Below are 23,970 nucleotides of genomic sequence, written 5' to 3' on the forward strand. Positions count from 1 at the left end.
CCTAATAAGTTGATTTTTTTTTTCTTTGGACAATTTTACATAACTCCCTCCCAACTAGGTCGATGTTGTACCACCGTGGTATGATCCAGGTGAACCTATGTCCTCGGTGTAATCACGAAGCTGAGATAATGTTCCACTGCCTCTGACTTTGAGTCTCGTCTTTGGCAAGATATTGGCTTCTCCAATTTGACTTTCTTCCAAGGGATGATCTTTATGTTTGGCTGCGTCGTGGTATTGATGGTAAATCTAGCTTTTTGTTTATGTCAACTTGTTGGTGGTTAGGATGAGGATATGCTTGGGTCCATGATTTTGCCGGTAATATAGGCTTTTCTAACATCCTCCATGTAGGATTATTGGTAGTTTATCATGGGTTGCTTATGGCTTGAGAGTTTGGTATTTTAGAGTTGTTGTGTTATTCGGACTCTAAGACAACAATCAAGTTGATTTCAGACCCCATGAATGATTGACATCATTATGCAGTAATTCTTTACGATATGAAGGAGCTCCTTTCTAAGGACCGACACGTTCACATGTTACATATTCTTCATGAGGGAAATGCCTGCGCAAACTATTTTTGTTGTTTTTCTTTTTGGGTTCATTTCTCCTATTGTACCGAAAAAAGGTTAATTAAGTAAATAATTCTTATAAATATTTAAAATTTAGTTTTTGGTTCCTAAATAATAAAATCACACTTTTTAGTCCTTAGTGACGTTTCCTTTAACATTTTAAGGATAAAAAATGTTGACAAAAACTTTTTACAGAGACTAAAAATATTGATGGAAAATTTTACAAGGATTAAAAATATTGACAAAAAGTGCAATTTTATTTTGTAAGGACTAAAAATGAAATTCTGAATATTTAGAAGAACTACTTAATTAAAGAAAAATCATTTAATAAATATACAAAATAATACTCCATTCGTCTCATATTAAATGACACAGTTGACTCTGTCCCACATACCAATGCATATTTTTTTATCCTTAATATCTTCAATTCTCTATTATAAAAAATTATAAAAATGAAAAAAATATAAAAATTATATTAAGTCAATAGTCTACGTTGTCAAACATGTAAAATATTTCAATATGTCCCCTTTCCATTTAGTATTTACTGCATCTCACAACAAAGTCGAGAATTGTTGATTGGTTCAGTTGGAACCGTGAAAGTCGAGAAAAGGAGAAAAGTTTCAACAGCTTAACTTCTGCTGCAGTACTACTTTCCTTTTCACACGACACCCACCATGAGCACATGCAATTGAAGCTTATTTTCAACGCTAACTGATCTTATTCGATCGTTTACCTTCAACATCATGATATTCGTTGATGGAGTTCCATTCTCTACGCATTCATCTTCAACATCTCATTCTCAGGTACGTAATTACGTATTCTCTCTCTCTCTTTTGAGTTGACTTTCTAAATCTTTCAAATTTCAATTGCTTATCAACAGGGAGTGGAGATTCTATTTTCTTTGTTGGAAAATCCCATTCTTGTATCCGCCTCAACCTCTTTCAAGGCAAACCCAGAGAAGAAGTTCTCAGTTTCAGAAAGATCAAAATGGGTTTATTTATTCCAAAGAGAATATGTCACTGTTGATCCGGCATTTGTCGATGTACGCAACTTTCTTTTTCACCCTTTGTAATGTTGTTAGGATTATATTTATTACTCCCTCCTTTCCGTTCCTTTATAATTGTCACTTTTGCATAAATATTTTGTTTTTAATTAACTGTCGTTTTCAAAGTTCAATGTATCATTAAATGTGACTTTACCTATATTACCCTTATATATTTATTGCATAGAGAGAAATATATGAAATGAAGTATTAAATGATTAAGGATATTATAGGAAAAGGATAAATTGTTGTATCAAAAGTATTTGTTGTCTTGGTTTGTGTAAAAAGTCAAAATGTGACAATTAAAAAGGAACAGAGGGAGTATTTATTTCAAAAGTAACTATTATGTTTTTTCTTCAATGTTTTATAAGAGATGATGCATTTCCTCAAAAAAAAAAAAAAAATAAGAGATGATGCATGTTAGGTTGTATACTTAGTTTTAAGTTGGTTTCTACTTCATTGTAGCATGTAACTAATAATCTTTTGTATGCAGTCACCTCATAGTTAACTGGACTGTGAGTGACATAATCTGTGCAATTCTTTTTTCTGTCCTCGATGTTCCACGGGTTCTTCCTCACGTCATATCCAGTCCAAATTTTTCCTTACGCATTTCTGTAATAATTTTATATTGGTTAGGCTCCGGTTGACCTTCGTTCTTGTTAGAGAAACATGTACTAAAGTATGAGCAAAAGCCGAGGAGGCTCTTTAAAATACGATATTTTACATCATTTTCTAAACTCCATGACATTATTGTTTTAGTTATCTAAGCATGTTAAAAAATATAACTGTATGATGATACTTTTACATTTCAAATTCTACCAGTAGTTCTAAGTCTTACATTTCTTTAGTAACATTGTACTTATCTCCTTTTTTTCTTTCTCCTCATGTATCGCTAGTTTGTTGGCACCGATGAAGCGACAACGTGTGTAGGAGTTGTTATTCGGAACTCAAGAAATGGAATGTAAGGATTGAGAATTAGTTAATACATAGATAAGAACTCCATTGTATATAAAGTTTTACAGATTCTTCCATTTGTTGTTCAATTACTTATTTTATCATTTTTAATTTGATACTGCAGGACGTCGGTTTCCCATATGGATTCACCAAAGATTGTAGAAATGGGCCTCTCTCAAATGTTATCGCTACTTGTTGACAACAGTTTGGAGACTGAATTCGATGTGCTTTTCTTATTCTTTGTTTCTCTACTTTCTATAGGGATTTTTTTATTTTTTTTTATTTCCATTTAGTTATTTGGTTGCTCTTTTTTATCTATAACATATTTTCTGATGTAATATATCTGTCTGCTTTATTAAAAAAAATGTAGGTGCATCTAATTGGGGGTTTTGAAGAAGTTTCACCACAAGTCTGGCCAGGGTCTCCTGCTTTGATAGTGATTTTTCAATTTTGTAGTTTTCGCTTAGAGACTGAATGATTGAAGTTGAATTTATTGTGACCTTCGTGCAGCTTAATGATGGTAGCATTGAGTCAGAAAATGATGAAGATTTGGGTGGTTATTCCATTCCTTTGTGCTCAAAGATAGTTGACACTTTATGCTCAAGAGAAGAGAAGTTTCATATCCGAACTACATGTGTTCTTGGACATAATACCAAAAGGGATTCTGATGGAAACACTTATCCTATTTTCAATGGATTTGTGGTTAGTTTTTGCTTTCAAATATTCTTATTTCAGCTTGTTCATTTACAGCGTGTGATAAACCTCTCGCTTTTCATCACTACAAAACTTATATACTTATTAAGGAATTATAGGTTCGGCCGCTCAGAGTTGGAGAAGAAATAAAATCGAGAAAGATGGATGGCTACTGATAATAAACTGAAAATATAATTGATAGAATTGTTACATTACTTTAAGATAATACTAAGATTGATACTATGAATTGTTACATTACTTTAAGATAATACTAAGATTGATACTATGAATTACTTATAAGCCTGATCCCACTAACAATTAGACTAATTGCTTCCTTGATCAAACAGCGAATGACTCTACAATATCTTAAAGTTTCTAACATAATCTAATTATCTGCTAAATATTCTGTGGCATAACCTATATACACGTTTAGCATTATGATCATTCATCAATGAAAATATTCATTTTGTTCCTTCATTGTTATAATTCATGTAATATCAGTAGATGCATAATAATCCAAACTATTAATTGACAACTTTATCTGTATTGTAAAATTCTATTCACATGTAGCATGGTAAAAGCTCTTAAGAGCTATATAATACATTTTTCGGTTTCAACAGTTTGGGAAAAACGGTTGCAGTCTTTTTTGGTGCAATAGTTTCTTGCATTTTCAAACTATTAAATGAGATTATAATTTATTACATCCTATGCACAATTTCAGGTGGAGACTGCAACAGGAACTGTCATCCCAGCAAGTTTTGATAGAAGTTCTAGATGCCCGGATGAAATTGTCAGAAGAATTCGAGTTTCTGTTTCTTATGAAGATTCTAGTTGGAATGGGAAGTTGCTAGAGACATATGAGACTGCCACTGACAGCTTCAGGATTTCTCCATGTTGCTGGTAATAGTGTTTCATGAATTGTTCTTCAAACCCTACATGAAAAAAAATGCTTAAGGGCACAATGCTGATATAAGATTGAGTAATGGAAAATAGCTCCTTTAAAGTGAGATTTCCCTAAAGTGAGCATACTATTGTTTATCAATCTAAAGTAAGCATGCAAGTATGTTCCCTTAAATGAAAGGTGGATACACCTTGTTCAAGACTAAGGCATGTTTGGATAAGCAGCTTTTATAGTATAAGCGCTTATCATATAAGTTTATGTATAATATATTTCTATAAAAAAAGATAAAGTGAAGTCAAACTGTTTTCATATAAGCTACAAATTGTTTGGATAATCTATCCTGGAGAGCTTATGAAAATAAGTTCAAAACAGCTTAGGAACATGTAATAAGCTGTTTCCATATGCTCTACAGAACAGACTCACGTGCTTATGTCTGTTGATAAGCTCAAATAAGCCAATTCAAACAGGCCCAAAGTCACTTTAGACTAGAGGAGCTTTATCCAGTAATAAATTGTGCTATGTCATGCATATTAGTGAAAATTATTTTTTTCCGATGTATGACACCTTCCTTGCTGATGAACTTTATCTATTGATGCATAAATCCTTTTCTATATTCTGGTATACTGATGCTTTTTGCCTCGTCTTATTTAGGACTCGGCGCCAATATCATATTGCTTTGTCATTGCAGCATTATTCGGATTCAGAAATTCTTTCAATTTGTTCCACCTCACCTACTGCTGAGGGCCCAGATTTTGTGGATGATTTAAGAAGGTAAAATTTTGATTGGTTCTGATTTAATATTATCTTGTTTAGAAGTTTAGTTTTTGAAGTGACCGATAACAAAGTTTTTATCATTATTATTTTATGTTCTTGTAAATAATGCGTTGTATATAACTATAAATGTTTCAATTGCTTTGCTACCAAAGAGGCAAAGACAAGCTAGCATATCTAATTAACAGTCAAATTTATACTTGTAATTTCTATGGAAGAAAACACACACACAACAACAACAACAACAACACACACACACAAACATATAAGTAGGGATATGTTTGCTCTGGGGGTCCATCATTAAACTTACTCCAAATCTTGACCCTTGGGTTCTTTTTAATCTAACGGCTAAAAACATATCACTAATCACGTGGCAGTTTGGCTTATGATTTATTCAAAATGCCGTGCTTCAGGTTTAAACCCTTGTAATTCTTCTAACTGATAAATCTAGATCCTACACTCATTGAATTTAATAAATTTCCACTTTTATTTTTTATTGGCAACTGCAACTTGTTCCAGCCTATGAGAGATGGTTTTGTAATTGAGATAGGATCATGCTAACCAGTGCCTTGGGGCACTGGTTATGGAAGCAAAAAAAAAAAAAAAGTTTTACGTTGAAAATGGTACTTTTTGAACTTGAGGCATTGACTGAACAATTTCCAATATAAAACTACTATAAGTAAAGAGTAGGGATATCAATTATAAGGGGGAGATGAGAATTGATGTGGAAAAGTTTGTTAGGAGGGGAAAAACATGGAGTGGTTGAGGGAGAGGGAGAGAATAATGAGTACAAAGAAAAGGGGGCATGTAAGAGCATGTGCATGAGAATTGTTATGTTGGTAATTGGGTACGGGCACAGAATAGGAGTTAGTCCTTTCTCAGAACTAGGAGTTGGTCCTTTTCCAGAACTAGGATTCAGTACTATTTTCTGTTTTGAGCTTGTAACAGAGGTTTCTTCCTTCTGTTTTGAGCTTGTAACAGAGGTTTATTCCTCTTGTCCTCCCATATCAAGAGTATTTTCATGTTCATATTTTTCAGTTTATCAATCTGCTTTTTGGTACCTATCATTTCTGTTTTCAAATATAGAGAGAAAACAGTGAAACGAAGCTGTCCTTTTGTGTCCTGCATAGGTAGCTCGGTTGCTGAGCTAAGGGACACCGGAAGAGTTTTAATCACTATCTTACTTAACATTTGCATATCCAAAAAAAGACGTAGTTTTGTATTTAAAGGTAAAAACATTGAACCAAAATAGAAATCATTTTCTCAAACCATACAGGCATTGAACTTTTGAGTAGCTATTTACAGATTACATATTTGTGTATCTAATTTTCTTTTGATATATTATTTGGCAGAAGCCAGGGTATTTTTGCAAGATTATAATCATTTGCTGTTTTCTATGCATATCTGAGAGTACTAGTAGACTAATAATCCGACATCTAAATCTGTGTATAATCCATTGTTTTCTAGAACTTCATATTTGAACATCACATGAAATAATGACCACCTTGCCCATCTTCAGGAAGTGGAACTACATTATTGAGCATCCACACTGGACAGAAACCTTTCCCAAGAGGCAACCTCGCATTTTTACAAGGAGTGCTGATGGAAAGTGGAAAAGGTGTTGATGACATGTTACTCAGCTAACATTATTCAAGGCATCATATTTTGCAGCTACATCATTCAAGACATGAAGTTCAGTCTCAGAAGGAACATTTGCTCACATACTATATCTGGTAGCATGCAGAGAGGGAACTTTAGGTCAACAGGAAACTGCAGAGAGGGAACTCATACAAAGTTTGTCTAAACATTTGAAATTATAATTTGATGATCCTAGTAATTAGGAGTGTGAAAGAAACTATGTCAATAGTAAACTATAAGACTGCATCGACAGGCCTAATCCTCTGTAATTCTTTACAATATTTAAAGATCGTATCGAGCGAGTAATGAAAAACTGGTTCCACCTTTCAGTCAACAACCCTGCCAAATGAGAGTGAGATTATGAATGCTGTTGGAAGCAAAAGGAACTGAATTATTAAAATAGAGGTTTCTCACAAGCCACCACACACTTCCTCTTGGACTTTCTTCAACGCTCCTTTCTTATTACATTTTAAGGATACACGAGAATGGTTCTTAAATTTTTGCAGTGTTGAATGAACTTGGAATAATAATCATAGTGAAGATTGATTGTTCAATATGAACATGTCCTTGGCAAGTATGGGTTGACTATAAGACCTATTTAAGATAAATCAACTATTTTCGATGAATCTCATGATGTTCCTCCTAGCAATAATCAAATTGAGTCATCTAAATCACCTTAGTAATGAGCGGCGAGTACAAGATGTTGATTCTGTGTTACCTAAATATTCAGAAGAATACTGCAGATCTCGTTACGCAAATTCTGATTTTTCCATTTCTCTTGGAAAATGTATTCAACCAATCAAAAATCCTCATCTTATCTACAATCTTTCAAGTTAATATAGTCCGTCATCCCCTATTCCTGTGTAATAATCATCAGGATCGAATACCGAGTTTTCAAAACAAAAAAAAAAAACTACTCCATTAGATAATTTTATTCCTTCAATTGTAATTGTTAACCCAGTAAGCATAAGAAACTAACGTGGAAAAACAACAATGGCAATATATACACCATTATTTAGCCTTTTTTTTCATTCTATTTTAATTAACGAATTTTCTTCTTTCTAGTGCTATTATAAAAATAAGAAACAGTATCGAGACTTTGACAGCTTAAAATGTGCTACAAAGTAAACTTTATCCTCATAATTTCCTGATGCTGCTCAATTCGATTAAACTGGAAAAAATGATGCGCTTTCGACACAAGACTGCCCTCACTCTTTGTTCAACTCAAACGATCTAGTTTCTTCCCACACAAGATGTACAATGTTTTAAGGATAAAAGACAGAAGCATGATTGATTCGCAGGCTCCAACTTGTAATAGAAGCAAATACAATCTTCAACATCAGTGAATCTAGACAATAAGTAAATGATTTAATTGAACATCACAAAGTTTGAACAGTCATATCCTTATTAATAACTCAATCGCGCTCACTGATGGCAGTCAAGTGCTCGTCAATTTCCTCGGTGGACAAAACTCTAAATTCTGGCTTGTCCTTTTGCACCACTCCAACCTAGAAAATGCAAAATACAACCATTTACATTAAAACATGATGATGAAAAGCACTTGTTGGATGGCAATAATTAAATATTTTAACCATTCCCAACTTTCGAACGAAAAATTCAACACATTTACAATATGTTTAGAACAAAAATTTCAATGCGGTAATATATGCCACAACAAGCATGTAACATTAAGATCATTAAAGAATCTTGTTACAAAACAGCTAACTAACATTACGATACATTGCTCGAAAAACACATCAATACTAGGGGTGCGCAAAAAATTTGGTTACCCCTCACCAATCAAAAACCAAACAATCCCATTTTTTAATGCCTAGTCCATTTAATAAAATAACCAAACCAACCCTAAGTGAAATTTGGTTTAGCGCCAGTTTCACAAAATCATGCAAAAGCATTGCACAAACAAATCACTAACTGCATCGCATACCACTCATTATCTCAACCTAATCCTCTTCAAATCTATTGAACCCTAAGTGAAATTACAATTTTGGAGATGTTCGATTGGTTCTGAAATTTGAATTTGTTCTAGAAACTTGGTTATTGTTGCATGAGATATGGATTTGGTAATTCGTTCTGGAATTTCGATTGTTAGTGACTATAATGGAAAACGGAATTTTGATCGTTGATGATAAAGATCTTCATCGTTCCATGCTTGTTTTTCGGGTCTAATTTTTTTGATACACAAGACTTAACGAACTGGATATGAACTGGTTATACACCGGTTTCAATCTGTTTCATCAAAATAAACCGGTTTGACTCAAATGGTTTTTGAAAACCAAACCTATTATTTGGTTTATTCGTTTAGGTTTGAGTCAAACCGGTTTAGAAAATATACAGGAAGAAAAACTACATGGCTATCATTAAGTGAGGAAGAAAAAGCAGCTTCCAAGTAATCTACAATTGAAGACAACAAATGATATGGCACTTAATGGACTGGACAAGAATGAAATCCTAAAATAATTAAAATAAAGAGTTAATCTACCAAATTTCAATTAACATGGTGTCACAAAGGTGTTTGAGCATTTAAAAATGAAATTATACCTCAATCTCAGTGGCCTTAAAATCCTCTTGAAGAACTGATTGCAAGGCAGCAATTGCAGTCTGAATAAAAAATAAAAAAAAATCAAGGTCATAGAATTAGAACCTTTAAGCATGATCACGTAACCTTTGACAAAATTGATAAGCAATAATTATTTATTAGTTGTTATTTTATTAGTGGGGTCAATTGAACTCATGACCTCCTCATCACTCCAACCTCTATTTCCTTACCCCCAAACTACCACCTTATCACAGAGGCAATCTTCAGTACCCAAATGGCACATACATTCAATACAGCCTTATATAACAACAACAACAACAACAACAACAACAACAATAGCATCATAAATACTTATCAAGAAACATTTTAAATTAGTTACCAGAAAAAGAGGGAAAATAAGGGCCAAAAACATTCATTGTTTATACACAATAGATGGAAAAAAATATTCAAGATATTGAAATACTACCTCCGGTCCTTATTATAAGAAACAATTGACTTTTTAGGTTAATCGTGTAAGTAATGTATCTAGTCTATATTTATAACGAAATACATTAATTATTCAATGAATCTAAAAAGTCAATTGTTTCTTGTAATAAGGACCGGAGGGAGTATATACTCCTTAAACAAAAAAGTTGCCAACGACAACTGAAAACATGGTAGTCTCCTTTCCTACCAAAAAAACCAGCTAAGACTAAAAGACTGTCGATGAAATAATGCAAAAGATCAAGGAAAAAATAAGCAAGAATGTTACCTGAACTGTCTCATCATAGGTAAATGAAGGATCATTCTTCATCTTCTTTTCCAAGAAATTAATTGCCTCTTGATCCTTCGATCCAGCACTTGTGGCCTGAGTACATCATAATAAAATTTTAGAAAACAGACATGTGATTTCTGTCTACAAGTGCATATAATTGCGAAAAACACAGTGTGAAATTTCTTTATTAAATACTCATGCAAATTAGTTGTTTATCCAAACATGCCCGAACTATTTTTATAACAATGCCCTGACTATTTTTTATAACAATGTAAATACTCATGCAAATTAGTTGTTTATCCAAACATGCCCTGACTATTTTTATAACAATGCCCTGACTATATAGGTGCATCCAGGTAGAAAGTTGATTAAACCCTACTTATTACCCACATGTGAAATTTAATATAAGCTGTAAGCTATTTTAATATTCTATTGCGGAGCTTACTGAAATAAGTTGAAAGCGGCTTAAGAACATGTAATATATAAGTTCTTATGCAAGTTCAAATACTCATGCAAGTTCTTATGTCATAGATAAGCACAAATAAGTTTTAAATAAGCTGTTCCAAACACACCATATATGTATGGCTTAGAGTAAGCGATAGAAAGGTGTTTGGAATAACTTACTGCACAGAGACATTAGTTTTTATCCACATTTGTATAAATAACTTATTACATATCCATAAGTTGTTTTCAGCTTATTTCAATAAGCTCTCTAGTAAAGTTTACGAACAAAACATTAAATTAAAATCCCTAGACCAACTTGTTGAATTAGTATTTAATAAAGTTATTTGCCCGAATGTGCCTTAAAAATGAAAAGTAATTTTTAAGCAGAGGACGCGGCAGAGAATGACTGTTAGTGTCAGTATCTAACTTCTGCTGATGTGGCAGGAGGTGTGTGGTAGAAGAGAGAATGTAAATATCTTGTATATAACAGAAAGAGGGAGAATCTTAGAGGCTAGATGGAATTTGTTAGACAATTCTTGGGAGATGCCTAGGCACATCTCGAAGGCCTAGTTTCTCATTTTCTTGCATTCATTCCTTGCTCTGATACTGTAAATTCACAACTGAATCACATTGATTCTGTTGATAATCAAAACAATTCAATATACAGAGTTACACATCACTTTCATCTTACATTTTCTTCTGCAATTGCGCGTCATACTTAACTGATTCCTATCATAGTTCTACAAAGGTAAATTGCAAATAAAAGACAATGAAATAAGAAATTTAGGATGGGTGAAGGTTCATATATTTTAACAGGGGATTATGCATTATGTACTTTACTACACATATATTATTATGAAATGATAATGGTAATCATGACATCAACTTCATAAACCGCTTGTGACAAGTTCAAGGCTGTTATATAATCATTTCAAAAAAGATAAGATATTATATTCTCTAATTACCTCCATCATATCCCTAAACTGTACAATCACTGAGCAATTTTCCTTTTATTATTGTGAGATAAAAAATTATCTGCTCTCTTCAGTCACACAATCCGTTTTCAACACTACTGATTAGGTACTGGGTATTTATCATGTCAACTTTCTTTTTTTTTGGACAGCAACTTCTTGTTTAGTTTGTTACTTCTTTCATCAATAATTATCTCAATACACACAGAAAATTAATAAATCTTATTCTTATAAAATACATAATGCAATACAGAACTTTCACAAAGTAAAACTTGCTCCAGTCATTCGCATCAATGGTTGAGATTGAGATCTCATATTTCAATCTCTAAAGTAAAAAATTAACTTTTAAAAGAGTCAAAAGTAAATAAAAGAAATCATAAATATTTATAATAATATAAATTATTGAGAGCAAGAAACGATCGTATGCACAGAAGAAAAATTCAACATTAATCAAAGTAAGAAATGATCTCCTATGTACCTTGTGACCAAAGTAATGCCCGGCAGGGTCACATTTGTAAAGTTGAGGCCCATTTTCGTCATCAATTCCCAAGACCATAGCAACTTTGCAGCACAATCGTTTCAAAATCATAGAAAAAGAAAATGGTATCAATAATGACAGTAAATATTTGAATTATATAACATCATAGAAGATTAATTGTATAATCATTTGTCAGAGATTGTAGTGAAAAGGCTACGGAAAATTTACCTACTCCTAGAGGTCTCATATAAGCATGTTGAGTATAGACCTGCGATTTGTCTGCAATCCTGTTTGTGTAAAAGAATACACATACACAAGTCGGATACAAAAAATGTTATCAACAGATTGTAAAAATTTACAGAGTCAAACAATGTGGCTGCTGACAAAGGTCAAAATTACAGTCAGAGCCAACAGATGCATTATAATAATGTTATTGCAATCTAAGAGCATATGGGGTTTGAAAAAAATAAAAGAATTACATGCAGTGGCAGTAGCCAAGAAGCTCATTCATGGTGCCCGATTGTAGGAAATATGTCCTAATTACACACATATTATTTAGGGGGATGCTGGTTTCAAGGGAACATTTTTTTAATCATTCATACAAATAGGCATCTTAGATTGCTTAAGATTCTTCGGAAATTTAGAATTGGTCCCCTACTCGTTACCACATAAAATTAAATTGCCATGTTTACTATTAAATAAATTTTTCATAACTGATCAGGATCCTTGACAGAAGTCAGAACATCTTTTGAGTAAGAAACGGTAGGAAGCTGCAATGACTTGCTAATAGCATAGGCACGACGTCTCCTAAATCACAATAGGCTAACAACGGCTGTTTGGAAGGAAAAGTAACGATAATCTATGCATGTGTTGTTATAATACATTGAATGCTGAAAGAATTACCATTTAGCCAACACATCCACCGGCATCTCATATCCAAATTTATGGCGAAACTCAGCTGCTTCATTTCTTGCTTGTTGAACTAGTGTCCTAGCATCAGCTGGAAAGAAGGATTCCAACAGGATAATGTGAAGGTAAACTTGGGATGTTAATATTTTTGTTCAAATATATTTTTAAACAAAATATACATATTTCTAGTTGAATCTAAATATTGTATCATATATCATAGTCCAACTTATGGAAAATAATATTATCATCATCTATACTATATACTTGGTCTGTAGTCATATATCTAGTTGGCCATAGGCAGCATGCACAAATATGATAGTAACGTTCAGGTCTACTGGAACTATTTTCTCGTTATTAATATATTAATCATACTTTGGGTTGAATTGCATGGATTTTGTGGCTAACATCCCAAATAAAAAATAGATGGGTGCAACATTAAGCATTCTAACTAACAAGCATTCTAATATCATAATTGCATTCTTATTTCCCCCTAATTAACAAGCCGTTTCAGATAATATCAGGTTTTTCAAATCCTAATTTATATTTTACTAGATGCAATAGAGTGGAGACACTGTCGGCGGATACATGCTATGCTGCCTTCATTAACTTTAACAGGAAACAGATCTATATTTTTTACTGAAAATGTATGAAATAAATTTACAGATCTACAACAAAAATGATGGAGATGCAATGAAAGACACACCTGTCATGCCAGTTGCCAGTAAACCAAGGTACTTTGTGATGGGAAAGAGATGTGTTACACTTGTCTGATCCAAGAGCTTGTCCTGCAATGAATATTTCAACATAAGCAGTCAGCACAAATATTCCTACAAGCAAAATAAAGTCTAACAGTCAACTTCCTGTACTCACCGGAACCTTTTTCTGAGTAACGACGCAAACAGAATCGTTTCCTCGGACACCAATTGAGGTTATCCCTGCGGCCTTAACAGCCTTGAAAGCATACTCTGTTAACACATTGAAAAATTCACAACTCAACCTACCAAACTAGTCAACTCAATTCAAAACAAGTGAAACAACACACAACAGGAAATTTTCACGAGTCTAAATGATCAAGCCTCATTACAATGCTGTGTAAATCTTTGGTTTGTGATAACAAATTCAAGTGGCATACTCAATTTTAGATTGATGTTAACAAATCCGACTTCCATGCAATGCAAACCAAAAAGTCTGAATAAATCAATAAATGATTTTTTAAAAAACAATTGCCAACATAGGTCAACGATCATTTTTTTTGGGTCGAAACATGAGGGTGAGCGAATTTGATATCTACTACACCATAAAATCAATTTAAATAGTCACAATTACAAAATAAATATATGAAAAAGAAAAGATTAAACGCAAGAATAAAAACTAAATATACTTTCTTTCCACATTCAAAATTAAAACAAAATGGGTCATTCCAGTACATAAAAGATCTGAACCACATTGGACCAATTAAAACATCACATTGTAAAACATTTCACTAAAACAAAAATTAGTTATTGATACAATTTACGTACCCACTTGAAAGAGACGCCCCTCGGGGGAGAAAATAGTAATGTGACGATCATATCCACCACCACTTCCTCGACTCATGTTTTTATATTACTTTCCCCTTGGGATAAGAAAAGAGACTGAAGCAATTGATTTTTATCTTCTTAAAGTGTTGGAATCAGATTCCTGTCAAAGAAAAGGAGAATAGGGTGCTGCAGTTAAAGAATAGAAAATACAAAATTATTGAGAGTCAAAAAAACAGAAAAATAAGCTAAGAATATAATAACTATAGATTAGACTATCCTAAATGATAACTTTTCCACCACTAAGAATTTAAAGCTTCTGGATTCTAAGGAAAGTCACTTTGATGTTTCCAATATAACTATGCATTGAGACAACCAACAAACAGTTCCCATGATACGAATTTTATTAGCCTGTTTACTGTCTATGATTGCTAGTTGCTATTGCTGATAAGGTACGTATTTGTTTCTTGTCCCATATTCCAAATTTCTCAGAGCAATACACAACAATATGATAAAAAATTGTTTTTCAATATCATGCAATTATATTCAAATTGGTTTCTGCAAAGGTGGCAATCCTCCTAAGTGATGTTTTGTTCAATAGGAAGCCCGGAAATCCGAAAATGATACCAACAAAACCTCTTGACACAGTTTGACTGCACAACTAATATTGAATTATAAAAAATGATATAAGTGAAACAATCTGAAGTGTTAAGAAGAAGAAGAATGGTCTTTAGGGCTTGTTAAGATTGACTTATTTGAACTTATCTACTAACGTGAGCACTCGTGAGACTGTTTGGGAGAGCTTGATGAACTAGCTTATGAAATGAAAACAACTAATAACTTATACAAAAACAGTTAGAATTTATTTTAACTCTTGTTATAAAAATAGTCAGGGGAGCATGTTTGGATAAACAAGTAATTTGCAGCTTACACCATAAGTTCTCCTAAACATAAATTGTGAAATTGTTTTCATATAAGCTATAAGCTGTTTTCATAAGCTATCTTGAAGAATTAGGAATTTATGAAAATAAGTTGAAAATAGCTTATGAACAATGTCAGAATTGTTTTAATAAGTTCTCCCAAACAGTCCAGATAAGCTCATATAATTAAGCACTTATACTACGAGTCTTTATGTTATAAGTGATTAATTAAGCTGTTTTATCCAAACATGACCTAATTAAAAGCACGAGACCATAACATTTCCTAATTGAACAAACGAAACATGTTAAGCACCAAACAAGTATAGGAATATTGCAACAATAAAAAGATTGATCATTTCTATTTCCCGTGCAGCGGTTAAAATAGCTAGGGCACGTTTGAATCGTAAAAGCTTATGAAACATTTAGCATAAATTATATTCGAGAAAGGACACGAAACAGATCTACGACACCGTGATCTTCTTATTACTCAGATTCAAAAAAGACATTCATGAATAGATCTATGATGTCGATCGCGCAGCTTTGTAGGGGCGGATACGGCAGCCAGCGATGGAATTGCATCCTCGCGCGCCGCCGTATCGGGAAATTCCGATCAGAAGAAGGGAGAAGGGGAAACAAACCTGGATGATGATGATGATGACTTTCTCACAACTCCAACTTGTTCAAAGACCCAGCTACTGAGCTTTGTTGTTTATAGGGTTTATTGGTTAAAACACGCGATTTTTGTTTTTGGAATGAATTCGATTTTTTTTTTGTCAATAGTTCAATTTCAATAGCATAATATTTAAAAAAAAAAATATTAATAAATGTACCAAAAATATATATACAAATATTTTATATTCCTTCAAAAAAAAAATTATATAAAAATATATAAGTCGTTGATATCTCCATATACAAAGAGATATCTTAATAGATGAGTGATATTTGAACAACAATTTGAGACAACTTTTGTGATCACTTCTTTTTTCTCTCTTTTCATTGGTCAAAAACAATGGAGAGAGAAAAATGAAGAGAGAGAGAATAAGAGTATAATGTGAGTATGAGAGATAAAGTTGTCACAAATTGGTTGTACAAATATCATTTCTCATCTTAATATTCATTCGTCTACGCATAAAAATAATCATCATATTAGAGCCCGTTTGTCATAGTTTTTTTTAGAAAAAAAAGGTCACTTTTTACATAATAACTTTTAATAGTGTTGCATCCGTTTGTTACAACTTTTTTAAAAAAATCAGAATCTAAAAACAGCTTCAAATGATGTGAAAATCCGTTTGTTACAAGTTTTTAAAAAAATCAGAATCTAAAAACAGCTTCAAATGATGTGAAGAGTAACTTCGAATTTGGATCCTCTCCAATGTGTTCACTCCAGCAGTCCATCCTGAGCCAATATAGGCCTTTGGATTAATCTGAAGACAAAAGGGAGAAATAATAAATTATAATAAAAAATCTGCATTAAATCAATGAAACTCTGTCCACCGTATTTTTCATTGTCTTCACCAAACCTTCTCACCGCACCACCACTTCTCCGCCACCTGAGTCCTACTCAAACCCGTTTATGAGACTACACCCATGTTATGGAATTCTGTTTGACGACAACATTGAAAGCAAGAAGCAAAAGGATCGTGATGAGATTGATCGTGGAACAACGTCATAAGAGTTCAACAAAACGTGGACGACGATGTCTGCCCGCATCTCCTCGAGTCACCGTCCTTGGTTCAATCAATTGGAAAATATATTGTGAAGATGAATTTCTCTTTTTTTTTTGTATTTAGATTGTTTTAATTTTGTTTTACACAAAGTGATTGAAATTACAAACTTTGTAGATTGTGAAGTCCATGGCCCTATGATGGTAAGATTAGTTTGTTCGATGTGAAAGGGTATGAAAGAGGTCAATTGATAATCCATGCTCAATTTTCTCCTTTCAGTTGTAGTGCCTTGAACTAATTGTTCATAAGTGAAGAAGAAATTGTGTTGCGAAAAAAATAACGGGATACATATTTCTCTATCTTTTAATTGCCATCCCCCCCCCCTTTTGTGTGAACCGTTGGATTAAATCCAATGACTAATAGCTACACAGGAGAGAGGGGCAGTAGACAAACAGCAAGAGGGATCCAATTCCAGTAACTTCTCAAGAAAGAAAAAAAAGAAAGCATTTTAATGTATATTTATATTGTGATATGGTTATATAAGTGATAGTAAAAAGTTAAAACTGTAGGAAGCATGTTGTAAAAACCATTAGTTGTCTAGAACTGTTTAGGTTGTAAAATTCTTTTAACTCACTCCATCCTTCTGTTATTGATGGGATAAAACCGCAAGTGCACGGTCTTACCGAAGTAGTAATAAAAGAGTATCGTTCCAACAAGGAGTTGTTCAATTCAATTAACTTTAGTTGATGATTAGAAGAGAATCAAGTTGCAAAGTTGGGGTTTTCAAACGGTTGAAAGAGAATATAATAATAAAAAGAGCTTGGGATTATTGGTTCATCATAATGACAAATCCTTCACTTTCCAAAACCTTAAACCTAGAACCTTATGTTAGACCTAATTTCTAAAGACCGATTTCCCTTTAGCCCCTCACTTTTCCTTTCAGTCCAGTGAGAGTTTTCTTCTAGCAATCAAACCTATTTCGCTGATTTGATTACTAGAAGAAGCTTTTAAGGATTGAAACTACTAATGTCTCAAGGATTGCAAAGACTATTTCACTGCCTTTGCAATCCTTGTCTAAATTCACTTGTTCGAATATCAAGACTCCACTCTCGTTTTATGAATTGATATTTGAGATGATGGATTAACAATTATCAAACCCTCCACTTTCGCTTCTACAGTTTGATAATAGTTAATTCATGTTAAAACGGTGAATTTAGATTAGAAACTAGGATTACATAAGATTGGGGTTAAAAGCTTGGTTTGATTAGGATTATATCATTAGACTTATCCAACAATCCCAAGACAAGAGAAGTCTACTCACTCATGTTTATCGTAGACATAGAGAAGAAGAAGAACATAAATAAAATAACAAGAAAGTAAAGGAAAAGAAAAAAACTTTTATTAAGAAAGACAATTGTCACTTATTAAATTCCAAGAATGAAAGATGAATATTTGTGATGACTAGCTACTCTACTTATAGTTTACATTCGATTTAGAATCTAAACAATTACATCACTAGAATGTTCCACAAGCAACTGCGGGCTTTTTGGTAAAACTAGAATAAAGTAACTTAAAATCTAAGCAAAAGCAGCAAAAGGCTGTCCTGGGAGGTGGCATATTTTTGTCCCATATTTCGTATTTTCGTCTCAAATCAGCTCCTAATCCTCTTTCTTTTGCTCCAAGACTCAATCTATCAAACATTCATTCCTGAAATATAATAATATGCAATTGAAGTAAAATAGTTTTAAAAGGAAATAATATTAAAGTAAAATAAACTTAAATCTAATTAAATTGAAACTAAATATTATACTAAAAATAGATAATTAATGACTCATCAAACTCCCCCACACTTGAATCTTTGCTTGTCCTCAAGCAAAAGGCATAAACATAGCAGCACAAACAAGATTAACATATGACAATTCAATTAAAACTTATGTATCCTCAAAGGCTTTTAATTCAAGCGTACACTAATCACAAATTCAAGCATTTCTTGTAATCTTTATTCAACCCAACAATCAAATTTCAAGTGAGTGTGCGTGTGTAGTCCAACCCTTTTCTTGCTCTTGTATAAGATAGATATTATGAGGAAACAAGTTCTAATCCTAGCACTAAACCAACTGAGAAAAGTCCTTTCTTCATTTCATATAAGAGAGATGGGAATTAACTAGATTTATTTTGACAATTTAAACGTCTTGGGGGCCGCAGATTGCTTAGGGGATACCATTTTCTCATAGGAAGTCCGCGAGGGGGTATCCTTTCCTTCTATATTTCATGTTCACCCTAAGTAGTGCTGCAAATTGAAGAAATGTTGTTAGTAAGAAAATATATAGACTAATTTTATCTTTAACAAAACATATACAATCAATTTTAAAAGGATATGATAATGAATTCAATATATTCCTTTTTTTTTCACACTAACATATTGTCTAAAATTGGCCGTTATATATATTACTATCTTTCCTAGCGCGTGAATAACTTCAAAAACATGGACATTATTAATTGAAGAAATAATTATATGTATTATTACCTTTCCCGATACATGAACAGCTTCGAAAATGCCTAGTATTGGTCTTTAATGACAATTATATGCAGCCATGTTAGAGAAATTGTTTTGATTTTTGGTATAGAATGAAAGAATGGGATGAGCATTCTCTATAGGACGTCGTTTTTTATAATGAGATATAAACATGTTGAATAGTAAGATACTTGATTGATGTTACTGTGCAATTGTTTTTCAAATTACATGCATTGGCCTGTTTGTGGAGTATGGTGGCAGCCATGTTACTTCAAATTTACCTACACAGATCACATGAATTATGCAGGATACATCATGTCTTACAATGCTTATTCATTACCATGAAACTTTGCTCCAAACAGGCTTACACACATACACAAGGATTTCCTCATCCTTAATTGTTTGTTGAGAAGTTTATCCAATCCAGTTTGGATTAATTTTTATCCAGAGAATCTATAATAGATAACATTCAGCCAATATAGTATATTTTATCAAAATATCAGCAAGAGACTATCTTAATACAGCAAAGGAAAATATTACAGATTTTTTTAAGCTCTAATATAGAAGTCAAATGCGGCTGCGATATTGCGGATTTTGAATTTTCTGGTTGAATTTGATAGAAATTCCACTGCATCTCATCCCGACCAACAAAGCCTTGCCTAGATGTTTCTGGAATTTTTTTGTAAAAGTGAGTTTGATGTGAACTCAATTCACAATTAACATTAGATAAAGAATTCAATGTACATTTTATACGTTAAACTAAAGTACACATGTAAACAGATGCATAACAATAAGGTGTATGTAATTCAGTAATAATGACATACGTTCAAGTTAAACAAAATATTTACACATTATTTAAATATGCAATTTAAGTGTAGTTGCAACATCTAAAATTTCAGTCCTAGCTATCTTGTTACTTGGTGTGTGTGCTAAATCAGAAAAATATATTCAACTCTTAGATGCAAGAGTGGTCTGTTTCTATTGTAGATGCTCATTAGTTTCTATTGTAGGGATGCCATTTCTTTTGTTTACTTTTGACTGATGTAAATTTTGGCAAAATTCCCTTTTTGGTTAGTCTCTTTTTGGTAAATCTTCACTTATTATGTAATGGTAATCTGCATATTGTTGATTCCTTCATTGGTTCCAATTAGAAACATGTTAATTATAATGTTGTTTTCCTAATTAGGACATGCTCTTCTAATGCATCAAAGCATTGTAATTAAAGGGTAGAAAATTCGTAGAAATATGTAGTTATTTTCTATAATTTGCTCATTTTTCCTTTCGAGCAATATTTAGAAATGATGATATTGTTGATTTGTAAATAAAGAGAAGAAGATATATATATATATATATATATAGCAAATAAAGGACTAAGAAGTGAAGTGAGATGAAAAGACAAAATATTCAAACAAAATATTTACACATTACTTAAACGTGCAGTTTAAATGTATTTGCAACATCTAAAATTTCAGTCCTAGCTATCTTGTTACTTGCTATGTGTGCTAAATCAGAAAAGTATATTCAACTCTTAGAGATCAACCTGAAATATAGCATGTGATATTGACACTTCAATTTTTCAATGATTCTTTGATTAATGCTTAATGTTGAAGCATCCAGAGGTAAAGTTGCAATTACCAATTTCAAGCATTAGATCAAACAAAGCAGAGACAACAAGTGTACCAGTTAGCCAAAATATGAGAGGATCATCCTTTGAATTCTTTCATCTTTAAAAGAAAAAAAGCTGGCAACTGCTCACTGTGTGTCCTGCATAATTAAGTTATGGAAAGAAAATTGTATTAGAAAATTATATTTATCATGTAATAACCTCAATACTTTTTGAAATACTTTCTTGTACACAACATTTGTTGTATTAGATAGACTCTTTTTTTATTTATCATGTATTAGAATTTTTAGACCTTCATTGCTTTTGACTCTAGATAAAGCAACATATAATTGTTCATGGCTGAATACATCTTTAGGTAAGTATAAGCCAACATGATCCAAGGACTGGCCTTGCGATTTGTTAATTGTTATTGCAAAAGATACAACAATTGAAAATTGCCTTCGCACAAGTTTGAATGGCCAGGGCAATTTTGAAGGTGACATTGATATTCCCGGAATGTATACTTGATTTCCAATATTTTTTTCAGTTATAATTTTCACTTCAATGACATGATTTGCAAGCCTTGTGATTGTTAATCGAGTTCCATTGCACAAACCTTCGGCTTGATCTAAATTCCTTAACAACATTATCGGTGTCCCAACTTTGAGTATTATAGAATGATTAGGTAGTCCATATGTCTTAAGACAATTAAGAAATTCTGGTGTTACCTGCTCAAAGGCATCATTTCCATCTTCTTTACTGCGATCTATTGAATCTGAGCTGAAATATTCCTTTTCCTCTCCTGTGTAACGAATGAGACATAAGTGTTGATTTATCATATTATTTTTTTGAAAATAAAATATGAATAAGTGAATTACCTGGAATAAGATTCAAAACGTAATTGTTGATATCATCAACAACCTGAATGGTTGAAGCTAATATGGCCCTATTTCTCAAGAAATCTCCGTCTTGAAAATTTTCCAACAAATTCGAATACGTGCTTTGTACAATTGCTTCAATAGGATCTGTAAAATTTGATATTAAAAGTTCATTTGAAATCTCAATATCATTGTAACCATCATTTTCTTCCCCCAATTTTCCATCTCCAACCTTCAAAATTCATTCAGAAAATCTTTCTGTATTCTCTGAACTTTGTGCCTGATCATTCAAAAGACGCATGTTTTTTGTTAATTTCAATACCTGGCAGTGGTTCCAAATATATAGGCATTATTGTAGAATGGATGATATCAGATCTATTTCCTCCTGGCACTACTGGTAGTATTTGTCTAAAATCACCTCCAAATACTACAATTTTTCCGCCAAAGATAAGTTTTGAAGGTTTTCCTCTCACACTCATAATATCCTTCAATGATTTTTATATAAAGCCTCAAAACAAAATTTATGCGCCATTGGTGCCTCATCCCATATAATTAACTTTGTTTGCTTCAAAAGTTCAGCCAATTCAGTTCCTTTTTCTATGTCACAGATTGATGATTGAAGTGTAGGAACAGGAATTTTGAATCTTGAATGCACAGTCCTCCCACCTGGTAACAATAAGGCAACAATACCACTTGTTGCAACGTTAAAAACAATATCTTTTCTGGATCTTAAAGATGCAGCCAAAATGTTCCACATATATGTTTTACCAATTCCTCCATAACCATAGAGGAAAAAGACTCCACCTTTTTCATTTGTCACTACTTCCATGATTCTATTATAAATATTTTTTTGCTCATCTAACATAAAAACAGAAAACACAAATTTAATCTGCATCAGTTTGATTTTTTTTTTTTTTAAAAAAAATAAATTCAAATAAGATAGATATCATTCTAACCTGTAAGAGATCCAAACAATTGCTCAAAAATATGTTTTTGGATAATAGGATCATAATTTTTTTCATCATATATCAATCTATTTTCCAAAAAATCAGAAACACAACCACTTGGATATGGCATACATTTGAACTCTCTTAAGCCTCTTCTCTTAGATTGCAAATGTCTTTCAATCTCAGTGAGGGTTAAATCACTACGCCAATTTTGACATTTAGTAGCGCCCATTTAATAACACTTTTAGAAAAAGTGCTAACAAAAAACTGACTTTGTTAAGTAAAATAGTGTTTTGTTGCAAGTGCTAATATAATAGTACATCTAAAATAGCACTTTCTCCAAAAGTGCTAATATTGGCAATTTAAAAAAAATAAAAAAAAGAGTATGATAGCAGTTTTGAGGTAGTGCTAATATAGGTGGATAGTATTGTTAGCACTTTGTGCTGAACGCTATCCTATACTCCTAACAAAACGGGGGTTTTTGAAAAATTAAAAAAAAAAGCGGATTAACTTTTAGCAATTGGCGTTGAACAGATTTTCAATTCCCTCTCTTCTTTCACACACGACCTTCATCTGTATCAACCCACATCTCACCTTCTTCTCTCATCTCAATACCATCGAATTGCATAACCACCACCTCCATTGAATCCCATAACTGTCACCATCATCAAACCCCACTTCTAACCCCATCTCTCTCATACCCAGACCCCCATCTCATTGAACTCCACTTCTCACAACCCATTGAACCCATCTCTCATCTCATTACAAGCATGCACCCACACAGGTATAATTGAATTTTTCAATTTCTTTGATTTATTTATTTCATGATTTTATTAATCCCAAAATCTGAGCTGTTTGTCAATTTCTTGTGATACTATTTTGTTCCCTATTTAGTTAATTTTTTTGTAGTTGTTGTGTTGTTCTACATCTTGAATGTCAATTATAAATGGAAATTTATTCATACACATAAATAATGTGGTATTTAAAAGACTATTTTTCTTTTCAAAGCTTTTTTCTTTGGGGTGAACCGCAAACTGGTTTTTGTTGAAGCATTGAATGATGTTTGATATTTAAATTAAATCAAAAGGTTCTTCAATTAATTAAGAATTAGAATTAACAAATGTTTATCTATTCTACTTATTTATTGCCTATAACATTCTCTGCCAATATAGTTTATGTATGCTAAAATCGAAATTGTTTATTGTAGTTGAAGATCTCGAGAATCTATTGTGATTTGTGAATCATAGT

General features: G+C 32.5%; 2 protein-coding genes across 5 annotated transcripts; one reads left to right on the top strand and one right to left on the bottom strand.

Moving 5' to 3' along the window:
• Positions 1 to 1,111: 1,111 nt before the first annotated feature.
• Positions 1,112 to 6,899, top strand: LOC11418572 (protein N-terminal asparagine amidohydrolase). Its single transcript, XM_024775968.2, has 9 exons — positions 1,112 to 1,369; positions 1,447 to 1,608; positions 2,505 to 2,569; positions 2,687 to 2,786; positions 2,933 to 2,971; positions 3,073 to 3,264; positions 3,977 to 4,155; positions 4,808 to 4,927; positions 6,447 to 6,899. Exons 1-9 carry the CDS (start codon positions 1,310 to 1,312, stop codon positions 6,550 to 6,552), a joined length of 1,023 nt encoding a protein of 340 aa, XP_024631736.1. The 5' UTR covers positions 1,112 to 1,309; the 3' UTR covers positions 6,553 to 6,899.
• An 832-nt stretch (positions 6,900 to 7,731) lies between these two features.
• LOC11440704 (proteasome subunit alpha type-6) lies at positions 7,732 to 15,887 on the bottom strand. Of its 4 annotated transcripts, none has more exons than XM_039830598.1 (10): positions 15,759 to 15,887; positions 14,199 to 14,360; positions 13,549 to 13,643; positions 13,382 to 13,463; positions 12,673 to 12,769; positions 11,998 to 12,056; positions 11,770 to 11,852; positions 9,874 to 9,969; positions 9,125 to 9,184; positions 7,732 to 8,073 (listed from the first exon to the last, which is right to left on the bottom strand). In XM_039830598.1, the coding sequence occupies exons 2-10, from the start codon at positions 14,272 to 14,274 to the stop codon at positions 7,981 to 7,983; spliced, it is 741 nt and encodes a 246-aa protein (XP_039686532.1). In that variant the 5' UTR covers positions 14,275 to 14,360; positions 15,759 to 15,887; the 3' UTR covers positions 7,732 to 7,980. The 4 variants fall into 4 exon arrangements, with proteins under 4 accessions (XP_039686532.1, XP_003595788.1, XP_039686531.1 ...); XM_003595740.4 differs by having other exon boundaries at positions 14,199 to 14,358; positions 15,754 to 15,885; XM_039830597.1 differs by having other exon boundaries at positions 14,199 to 14,386; positions 15,759 to 15,883.
• Between the last annotated feature and the right edge of the window lie 8,083 nt (positions 15,888 to 23,970).

The sequence above is a fragment of the Medicago truncatula genome, chromosome 2 (assembly GCF_003473485.1).
Source record: "Medicago truncatula cultivar Jemalong A17 chromosome 2, MtrunA17r5.0-ANR, whole genome shotgun sequence".
NCBI classification, from domain to species: domain Eukaryota; kingdom Viridiplantae; phylum Streptophyta; class Magnoliopsida; order Fabales; family Fabaceae; genus Medicago; species Medicago truncatula.